General features: G+C 33.7%; 1 protein-coding gene and 1 long non-coding RNA gene across 2 annotated transcripts; both read right to left on the reverse strand.

Moving 5' to 3' along the window:
* Window positions 1-905: 905 nt before the first annotated feature.
* On the reverse strand, window positions 906-2,961 carry LOC110685913. The gene is made up of 3 exons (XR_002504120.1): window positions 1,915-2,961; window positions 1,288-1,826; window positions 906-1,116 (listed from the first exon to the last, which is right to left on the reverse strand). It is a non-coding gene; the product is annotated as an uncharacterized LOC110685913 (long non-coding RNA).
* Window positions 2,962-4,033: 1,072 nt separating this feature from the next.
* Window positions 4,034-7,953, reverse strand: LOC110686136 (14-3-3-like protein D). Its single transcript, XM_021862721.1, has 7 exons — window positions 7,611-7,953; window positions 7,023-7,329; window positions 6,814-6,901; window positions 5,917-6,026; window positions 5,642-5,790; window positions 4,544-4,599; window positions 4,034-4,434 (listed from the first exon to the last, which is right to left on the reverse strand). Exons 1-7 carry the CDS (start codon window positions 7,681-7,683, stop codon window positions 4,432-4,434), a joined length of 786 nt encoding a protein of 261 aa, XP_021718413.1. The 5' UTR covers window positions 7,684-7,953; the 3' UTR covers window positions 4,034-4,431.
* Window positions 7,954-11,410: the final 3,457 nt, after the last annotated feature.

The following is an 11,410-nucleotide window of genomic DNA, read 5'->3' on the forward strand; positions in this document are numbered from 1 at the left end:
TTACAATAATAATACAACCAATTTATAAAACTCTGTCGAATACACTTCCACTTTCATATTCCACATCAACTTTCAATTGTAGGAAATCAATGCTTTATAATTGACCTTTTCTTATTAATATAGGATAAAAATAAATCATGATCTACATAAAATATATATATATATATATATATATATATATATATATATATATATATATATACGGGGAGGTTCCGCTGAAAACAGTGCTTATGGTGAAAACTAAAAACAAGCAATCTTAGCCATTGAATATTCACTAGATAATCTGATGGTGTGAAACAACCCAAAGGTCACTATATACAAAAATAAGGTAATTATATCGAGTTATATTAAAAATTGATGACATTTACATCGAGGTCACTATATATAGAAATAAGGTAACTATATCAATTTTTAAAATATTTCCTTAGAGGTCACTGTATACAAAAATAGGATAATTATATCAATTTTGACCACATTTACATAAAGGTCACTATATACAAAAATAAGGTAACTATATCAATTTTGACCACATTTATACAAAGGCCACTATATATAAAAATAAAAATAATGAAGGTCACTATATATAAAAATAAGGTAACTATATCTATTTGACCACATTTATACAGAGGCCACTATATATAAAAATAACGAAGGTCACTATATATAGAAATAAGATAACTATATCTATTTTGATAACACTTGCACATAGGTCAATATATATATATATATCAATTTTGATGACACTTCCACAGAGGTCATTATATATAAAAATAAGGTAACTATATGACATTTACAAAAAGGTCATTATATACGAAAATAAGGTAACTATATATAAACTTCAGGTAATTATAAAAGTCGTTATAAATAAAAATAAGTTAATTATATTCATTTTTACTACATTTTAAAAAGATCACTACATGTAAGCCTATGTAGGATTCGAACCCACATCATGTGCAATGCAAGTGCACAATGCTCGACCAATTAAGCTAATAGGCTTCCGGCACACAAAAACAATATACTCCATAGCTATTAACTCATTGTGATGTGAGGAGGGCAGTAGGGATACATCACTGTTTCAAAATTGGGCCTCCACCAGTTAGCAACACACTCACCAATCTGCAAAATCACATAATTTAGACCCAAATATTTTTAAGGTATACGAAGTATGTCTCTACAAGAAATTTGCTTCAAATCAACATTTCAGAATAACAGCAAAAAGAAAAAAGAAGAGTGTTCGAGACAAATAATCAGAAAGAATATCACACAAAGAACACAAAAGTATCACACCTGCCAATTATGTGGAATAAGCATGCAGTCCAAATGAACGCATTCCAAGTGTCCAAACAAATCATGTTGATTTCAGGCAGAAATTTGAGAATTTAGAAAAGCTTGCAGGAATGATAACATCATCAATTTTTAGCCGAAGGTGTTCTTGGGCTGTTATCCTCATGTTTTCAGCAGCCTTTTCATGAAAAAGATAGATTCTTCTGAAATTAATAAGGCTGTATCCCATGAAAGCTTATTAACTATCTAGCAAGAGAAAAATTCATATACAATAGATGCTTCAGGAATGTCAAAAGGGAAATAATAAGGTAAGCATGTATTGGAAAATGATGAAGGAATTTGAATAATAATAAGAAACCAAAAATAGACAATAGATGCGAAGAAAACCTAGCAACATAGAAAGCAGGATTCTCAAGCATAAACAATTTATTGCAGCAACAGATGGCCAGAGCTCCCCCAAAACCACCTTCACCGGTGACTATTGAGATGACAGGAACTCTCAGTCCAAACATAGACCTTATGTTTTGAGCTATAGCTTCACCCTGCGCTCAGAGAGACAAATCATTTCATCCTCATTACCACAGGTTTAGTCAATATAAACTTAAAATAAACTAGTAGTTGTCTACTCACCTGACCAAGTTCCTCAGATTTGAGATCAGCATAAGCTCTTGGCGTGTCAATAAGTGTAATTACGAGAAAACCATGATGATCGCCATACTTCAATTTTCTGTCTCCTTCACATGTAGAAATCTGTTTAATATTTGCAATGGAAGCCTCAATATATGCAATGGAAGCCTCTTTATAAAGCCTTAAAAGTACTAAACATAAAGAAAATATAATCCAAGAAATTATACAATTTCACCAAGTTCAGCTTGCTAGTTCCCAAAAATGTAACCCTATTTCTCATCTTTACTCTGCATCAAAATGCAAGGCAGTACAATCACAAGAAACAGATGCTAAACTACTCGAATTCCCCCATGAATCCTTGACAACAAACCGACCAAGCAAAAGGCACAATGAAGAGCTCAAGATTGCTCTAATCCCCCAATTTTACATAAATTCAAGGGTCACAAACTCACAATACATGACACATAAAATCTAAAAACAATTAAATGCTTGAATCGACAAAATTCGCATGCTATTCAACAAATTTCGAATCCAAACAACAATTTATATTTCATAACAAAAACATTCGAGCAATTAACTAGAAATAAACCCTAGATTGTGAAATTGATAGTCGATAATTTAAGAAATACTACCTGAGAAGCCGCTTCAATGGAGAAGAAAGCTCAAACTCGCTTCAATGGAGGATCGAGAAAGCTCAAAACTCGCTTCAATGGGATGAATATTCAGCGACGAAAATGATTAACTCACATAATTGATTGTTGAAACGCAAAACTCACTTTTCAGGTTTAATTTTGAAGCTAAAGACGAAATTGATGAAGATTGAAGCAAATTATTGATGAAGATTGAAGCAAATTCCTCTGAAATTTGATGATTTTTTAGGAGAAGGATAGAGAACCAGTGATATCGTGAGATTGAAGAAAGATAAAAATAGAGCAGAGAGAATGGACGGTCAAGATTACAAATAACGCGAATGTAATCTAATCCGTCAGATGAAAATTCAATGGTCTAGATCATCTGTTTTCAGTTTTCAGCTTTAGGTTTGTTTTCACATGATCCAATCTCTCTCTCTCTCTCTCTCTCTCTCTCTCTATATATATATATATATAATTATATTATGATTCAATTTAATTGAAAATAGAATTTTAAATTAACTTTTTTTTTTGCTACAAAGTCTATCTATATTTATCCAACGTGATACAACACTTGGTGCGTGAAAAATTAAAACGCTAAATGATGTCTTGTGGCCTAATTATAAGTTTATTATTTGGTATTTTATCGAAAATAAAACTCTAAACCAACAATCTTATTCTAAACTAATTTTTCATCTTATGAAATCTATCCAAATATATCCAAGGTGGTGCGACACTTGGCGATTTTTATGTATGAAGTCTATTAAAATCTATCTAAGGTAGCGTGACACTTGGCAAAAAGTTTAGCTTTATATATATATATCCCTAAAATCTACAAAGTTATAGAGTAATACAATGGTATAATAGACATCCACAAATATATTTCATAACAGTATTTAGATTTATATAAAAATATTATATTTTCTTTCTCAAAGAAAATATATTATATTTCCTATCAAAATAGTTTGGACTACTTCATATAAAATAAAAAATAGTTTAGACAATTGACTTAACAATTAACATGATCAAAGGTGGACACTATACCATGACAAATTGACAAGAAAGCATGAATTAAATCTTTTCACAAACATTTTGCCCTTGCCAACTAAAAAAATTAAATGCATGAAAAACCACGAGTCCACAATAACAGTATGCAGCAATGGCATGCTCAAGGCCTAAGCCAATAATTTATTTACTAAAGAAAATAGGCGATTAAATAAACAGTATGCAGCAATGGCATGCTCAAGGCCTAAGCCAATAATTTGTTTACTAAAGAAATAGGCAATTGAACAACGATGCAATCCAAGACATCTCACAGTTTCTTGCATATTATGGAAACATCAGCCAATTTTATTCTCATTTTTGTTCCTGTGAGCCAGAAAGGAATTGCTGGAGTTAGGAAACACATTCAACCCTAAATGTGCAGCAGTCCCTTGAATTACAAACAATAATTTTACTCCTTCAATAAAACACATAACTTGGGGAAGGAAAAATAAAACCAACACAAGGCCTCGAAAAATATTACTCAATAACCTTAAGAGCAGCCATAATGAAGTTAAGAGGTCTGATACACATACAAAGAAGTATGGGAATAGAGAATATCGTTTGGGAGGGAGGAGAAAAAAAGAACTACTATCAATCTTAAAAGACATCAAATGGTCGAAACTGATTCATGGCATCATCAGCCACGCCTCAAACCTTATCTTCCAGGGCTGTCAAGAGAAGCAAGGAGACACAAATGGGAGTATCATATTTTTGTGTGCATCAAAGCCTCTAATAGCCCACATGGCACAACGCCATGTTACAAAAAGCAAAAGAAAAGAAAGATCCAAATCATCTTCTCTACTTCTTAACTAAAACACCACGAGCCCAAGGTTCATGCCAATGCTCTTCACTGCAAAGAACGAGTATTTCAACAATTACAATCGGTGTCATAGATGGATCAGAAGGGGGAAAAAAAAGGAGAAAAAAACATGCAAATTATGGATCGTAAACCAACTAACCTCTGCATCTTCACCAGCATGTGATTTTGCATTATCTCCCTTTTGGAGGAAGTCTTCTGTTTTAAGATCAGGATAAAAGAGTATCAGAGCTTATGAACTGATAGAAGCAGCTAAAGATAATAACAAAACAAATCATGAAGCTAATGCAATATAACTTGGCCAAATATAGCTAATAGCTGTGCCAGATTTTTGATCAAACTTAGTACGTCCCACAAAAGGAACTTTTTCTGATAAGGTAACCAACGTTATATAGATATGCTGAAAGATAATTCTAACAGGTGCGCAAATTTCTACTTAACCTAAATACATAACCACAAACCATCTATGGATTATTTTGACCTTGTTTAATGCTGATAACTTTCACATGACATCTTGAATCAATTAAGTTAATATTTGATACCTCCACAATCAGCAATAACCCAATGGGAATCCCACTTAAATGGGGTCATGGACTGATCCACATCCACTTGACAGCAAACCAAATGCTTATTTCTTTTCCCAGGAGGCAATTCATATTCATTGACTTACCATCCTTGTTAAGTACATCTCATGGTTCCGCAAAATATTTACAAGTAATAAAACAATTTCTTGATATTTATAGCTCCTGATAAGAATACTACTTGTAAATATTACTTCTGGAGCAAACATTTTCCAAAGCTTCTCTTTTACAATAGGTTTTTTTTAAAGACTAGAAAAAATGGGAGGCATGACAACTAAAGAATTCACCTAGCAATTTCGTTTTCAAGCACCTGTGAACATGCAATGCCAGGCTTTTAATTATTCACCGCATACTAAGTTACGCAAATTCCAGTAAAAAAGTAGCCTAGACAATCCTCCTCTTCCTTTCATCCGATTACAAAAGTTAAATTAATCATATTTCTTTTATCCTTCAAGTCTCCTACCCTTTCATCAATTTAATATTTAATTTGCTTGTACAGAAACCAAATATTAGTCAGGACTTTGAGACAAAGGAAACATGATTGATTACATTATGGAATTCACATAAGAGAAAAGACACGAAATATATATTAAGCTTGAGAACCTATATAATATATAGAAAACAAAAATTTGTGTTGAAAACTTTTGCAAAAAAATCACCTCCTTCTTCGGGGATGTCAGAAGTCCACAAGGTGAGATTGTCTCTAAGGAGCTGCATGATTAGGGTACTATCCTTGTATGAATCCTCATTCAGAGAGTCAAGTTCTGAGATAGCTTCGTCAAAAGCTTGCTTGGCAAGGTGGCAGGCCCTGGACACATTTCAAGAAGGAAAATGAATTAGAAGGTACACAAGAAGTAGCCCTCTCCATATTTTTTTTTCTTTTTGACAGGAGCGGAGCTCTTCAAGTTGAACAAAAATATACAAGAAAACAAACCTTTCAGGAGAATTCATAATCTCATAATAAAATACTGAGAAATTGAGAGCCAATCCCAAGCGTATAGGGTGGGTAGGAGGTAGCTCAGCCTCAGCTGTTGTGGTGGCACTCTGTGAAAATGGAAGTATTGAAATAAGCAGACAAACCACCACCATAAATTGAGATGCACTATAAATGCATAGTTATCCATATTTTGTATCCTGATATGTTATACAAGCATGTAATCCCCATAACACCCAAATATTAAAGTGTGAATGTCACACTTCCTGTACAATATGAAAGTTGTAACTCCAACACCAACACAGTAATTATGATCAATTGTTCATAGCCATATTATAAGTGCGAAAGGCAAAAGGCAAAGGGGAACATATACAGAAAACCACCAGATCAGTGTCATAGATACCTTTTGAGCAACAAAGGTAAAAATATATACCATATACAAATGAACCTTGAAATATAATAGCACGAAAACCAACAGATCAAAAAACATGCAGACAAAGAAATACATTACTAAATCTATGTAGAAAGGTATACATTGATTACATTCGCAAGTACATATCAGATATTTCTAGAATACACCCACAAAAATAATTATGATTGTAAACATAAAGAATACTGGTGTTAAAATATGATAGCTAAATATTTTGTATTCATCAGTCATTTTTCACTGGCAAAAAAACTAGCTTCTTTTTGTCATGGATCAACAATTTAACACATGAAACAGACCATTAACCTAGTGCCACTTAAAGGCTCTCGTATACAAAAGAGTCTAAAGCGATCAAATGTAGCACAAAATCACATCCCATTTGAGTCAATCAGACCCTAAGTTACAATAAAGCATAGATTCATTACAATATAATACGAAGTACAAGAAAACAAACATTAAATTAATTTCACCTCATATGCTTTCATAGACTGATCAGAAGCCTCTTTCCTCTCATTACCAAACTTGAACTCAGCAAGATACCTATAGTAATCACCTTTCCTGCAATAACATTAAACCATCGAAAACACGCCATTAATCATCCAAATTCATAAACACACATTCATACATTATACATAAAAAAAAAACCTCCATCAACATAAAACCCAAAAACGACCCTCACATCTTATAATAAAAGACGGTAGATTCGCCAGCAGTTGCGGAAGGAATGAGATGTTCATTGATAACAGTCATAATATCACTACAAATGTTTGTAAGCTCTAATTCCACCTTCTGCCTATATTCCTTGATTCTCTTCACATTCTGTTCATTCCCTTTGCCCTCTTCCTTCTGCTCGATCGACGACAGTATCCGCCACGAAGCTCTCCGAGCTCCAACAACATTCTTATATCCTACTGAAAGTAAATTCCTCTCTTCTACAGTCAACTCAACATCAAGCTTCGCAAGATTCTTCATCGCTTCCACCATTTCTGTCACAATTCATCAAATTCCATCACCTCAAAAATTGAAATTAACTCCAATTAATCAATCTAAATTCAAATTCTGCTCAATCTAACGCAAAATCCTCCAAATTAATACCGAAAAATCGGAAAATCAACAGTATTGATTCAAACAATAAGTAGATCAAGAATCCCTAAATTTTTCAAATTCACAATAAAAGTCAAAGTACAGTAAACTACAAAAATTAGATATCATTTTACAACACAATTCCAGAAAATAAAAAAAAAAAAAAAAAGGAAGAAATCATCACCATCGTAGCGTTCAGCTTGCTCAGCAAGCTTGGCGATGTAGACGAAGTTCTCACGTTCTTTAGTAGACGCCATTGAAAAGAGCAGATCTGAGAAATGAGCAAGTTGATGATTGTTCTCTGGTACGAGTAAAAAGTGGAGATGAAGCTTTCTCTCTCTAAAACGACAATGGAGGAGGAGAGAGAAAGTGGAGGTTGAGGAAGATAGAGGAGAGAGAAGGGGAGAATGGTAGAATGGTGATGGTGGTGGTGGGGAGATGTTAAGGGCTCACACGATAGTGACACGGAATCTTTTTGGGGTTTAGGCGGGGTACCTTTCTTTTTTTAATTTATTTCATTTCTCTTTTTTCAACCCTTTAAAAGAAACTTTTTGGTTTCTTTTTAATCGTATCGTTAATACTCCTCGTAGAAGGTGAAGGCGTATAAGTATTTTAAGACACCCATCCAGTTCTCCGATAGGCTCGAACTTGAAGCCTCCCTAGAGCTACACAAAGTTGCTTACCACCTGAGTTAACTCTTGTTAGTAGTGAAGGCGTATATGCAATAATGATTGATACACTTTTGGCTTGTCATGTACATCGATGAATTAGGGTTAGTTCACATTTACAGAACTGAGCTGAATTGAACTGAACTGAACTGATTGGAGCTGAACTGAACTGAAATGAACTGATTGGAGCTAAACTAAACTGAACTGAACTGAATATTTTATGAGAGAGGAAAATTAGGAGCTGAACTGAACTGAACTGATTGGAGCTAACTGAGCTGAATTGAATTGATTGGACCTGAATTAAAATGAACTGAAATTAAGTAAATGAGAACAGGTCCTTACTTTAAATGTTTAACGGAGGGAGTAGTAGTTTGGACAGCTGTAAAAATATACGAGTATTTTTTAGTTTTCAAAATATGACAATGCAAGAAAAGCTAGATTTGACTTGACACTATATATTTTGTGGGTTTGGCAAGAGATTTTATACTTTGGCTCGGTTTAACTCGAACCGAATTAAACATATGCATCTACAATGTGTCAAACCCACAATATGGTGTCTAAGTCAAAATCTTGCAAGTTAACCTCAACTTCAAATAAGGGTGATTAATGTAAATTGTGCCAAAATCAGAAGGATGCTTAACATGAGAAGGACATAACCATTCATTTTTAAACAATGGTCATAATGAAATAGAAACGGATCACTTTTGTGCATATTTTTAAACTAAATGTGCATCGTTTTCATTAATCACGTACATTTTATGTTAATAGAATGTGCATATTATCTTAAGCTTCGAGAAAACTATCTTTTATTTCAAAATTGACATATGCACATGAAGATATGCATATTCAATACTAAACAAGGAATTCGAGATGAGAAAAGGAATGGAGAAAAGTAAATATTAAAACTCGTGTGGTGAGAAGAGAGATAGAAAGAAATCATATGCAAATATGATAATTAATCTATTAATTTTTTTTATAAAGTTAATTGTTGCAATATTTGAGCAACGAAGGAAGTACAAAAAAGTTGCAAAGAATTTTAGCAAGCACGCAACACATTGTTGAACCATTTTTAAATTGAAAGTGATGACAATATTTCGAAGGATCGAATTAGCTTGATGGGAGGTAAGCCAAATGATTCTCATGTTTTAATAAATGGTCAACAAGCTCATGCTTTAATAGCCGAGACATTCAAGATTCGGCTTGGAAAAGGAGATACACATGATAATCGATGTTATATGTCTTACCTTAAGAGAATCGATGATTTGAGAACGCCATTCGAATACCAACTAATTTCAATTGTTTAATAGTTAAGGTAAAATAAAACATGATGTTGCTCATTTTATATAGATTTTCAATAAAGATGGTACCACATGTGAATTGGTTGTTAAACAATGATTGCGCTCTCAAGGAAACCACTTTTATTATTGGTATGCCAATTTATATCCATTCACAGTTTGCATCAAATGGGAAATGGAAATTTTGAGTCAGTTCTTTAGCACTGAGCTTGTGGATGGTTTGCATGACTAAGCTAACTTAAATCACCTAGTGTGATGCCTCAGCTTTGCTTTTGAAACCGGATTTGGTGTACAACTTACATCAACATGATGCATATTTTATTTAGAGAGCCCTAATGCTAAGATATTATTCCATAATTACACGTGCTTGGTTGGTAGTAATCTTAGGATGAGTGACCTCCTACAAAGTTGTCATGGTGTGCATGAGTGAGGACAAAATGAGCCGGAAGAACTTTTGTTGGTTTTGTAGGGATAATGTCAATCCTTGACGAGCACTTGGTAGCTACCCTACTACCCTAGGTGGTTGGGGTGTTACAAATGGTATATCAGAGTAACCTTACGACCACATACTGAGGTCAATCGCCTAGCAAGGGAGGTCATGAGTGACGTTCTAGGAAGTTTCCTACGATGCATAAGAGTACGGACAAAATGCACCTGAAGAACTTGTGTTGATTTGTAGGGCTAGTTGGATGCAAATTTGCTAGCTACCTTAGGTGGTAGGGGTGAATGGACAAAATAGCATGTCATTGATTACATCAACATTAGCATGCTCCAAATTTGGAGTGTAAATAATGCATGATTGAAATCTCTATTGTAACGGTATAAATTGAGATTTATGTTCGTTATATCCAATAGGGTATAAAGTTTAAATATTTCAATTAATTATATCAAAAAGAATAAAGGGATATCTTTAGATTGGGGAAGTGAAAGAAAAAGAGTGCTATGAAGTAACAAGTCCTCAAAAAATTCAACTAAGGAGACATTGTCTCTAACAACTAGTTCGGTGACCACGAAGATTTCAAGAAAGAAGGAAGAAAATAAGGGCTCATTTTAAAATTTTGCTAAGAAAGATAAGTCTACCTTGAAGGAACTTTAGGCTTCATAATACCCATTTTCTTATCTAACATTTCGATTATTCTTGAATAACCTAACCCTTGATACCCATTTACTCAGCTCGTAGCAACCTCAGCCCATGTCACCAACCCATTTTAATCGGTTACCAATCCATGTGTCACTTTCTCATTGGTTTAATTTATTTATTTATTTTAATTTTAATTATATTTTTACTTTTATCCTTCTGAATTTACTAATTAATATTTTTTTAAAAAAAAAAAACCTCTCCTATTTTCTCTCTCCTCCCCTCCAATGGTACGTAGACTGATAGTACAATATTACCTTCTCCTTTTTCTCTTTCGTTCCTTGATCTCCGCCAGAAAATCATCTCTTTCCTCCATGTCCGTCTAAATCCCATATCTCATCCTCCACAGCCCCACCAAAAAGCCTATTTTCACTAGATAACTTATCGATGATAACGGTTTCTTTATCATCTTTTACTAGATTTCTATAATATATTTTTTGTTGCTTAATTTCAAGGAACTTTGAGAAATATTAATGGAGGAAAAAGAAATTATGAAGAGAGAGAGAGAGAGAGAGAGAACGGGTGATGATGAAAAAGGGGAGGGCTAGGTTCAAGGTTAATCGCGCTATTTCATATCCTTGAAAAGAGAATTAAAGTAGTTTTTTTTTTTTTTTTTTTTTTTTTTTTTTTTTTTTTTTTTTTTTTTTATGGAATGGTCAAATGGTGTTGGTGGTGGTCAAAAGGTGTAAGTGGAGGTGGTTTTTGTGATGGAGTGGACAAAAAGGTGTAGGTTGTTAAAACCTCACAGTATGCTTCAATGGATGCGGCTCAGATATTGGTTATGGTGGTGGTTGGAATGTGGCTTTGGTGTTTGGAGGGTGCTATGGGCGGTAGGAAGGGTGGTGAGGTGGTTAGTTTGGTAAGGTGGCAACGGTTATGCTTG

Source organism: Chenopodium quinoa, unplaced genomic scaffold (genome assembly GCF_001683475.1).
Source record: "Chenopodium quinoa cultivar QQ74 unplaced genomic scaffold, ASM168347v1, whole genome shotgun sequence".
In the NCBI taxonomy this organism is placed as follows: domain Eukaryota; kingdom Viridiplantae; phylum Streptophyta; class Magnoliopsida; order Caryophyllales; family Amaranthaceae; genus Chenopodium; species Chenopodium quinoa.

What these genes read in the sequence shown, in the direction of transcription:
- LOC110686136 (XM_021862721.1), bottom strand. Translation starts at nt 7,683, where the DNA reads ATGGCGTCTACTAAAGAACGTGAGAACTTCGTCTACATCGCCAAGCTT. An exon ending in GCAAGCTGAACGCTACGATG is followed by an intron (nt 7,330 to 7,610) that starts GTGATGATTTCT and finishes GAATTGTGACAG; the next exon opens with AAATGGTGGAAGCGATGAAG. An exon ending in AGTCTATGAAAGCATATGAG is followed by an intron (nt 6,027 to 6,813) that starts GTGAAATTAATT and finishes CCATTTTCACAG; the next exon opens with AGTGCCACCACAACAGCTGA.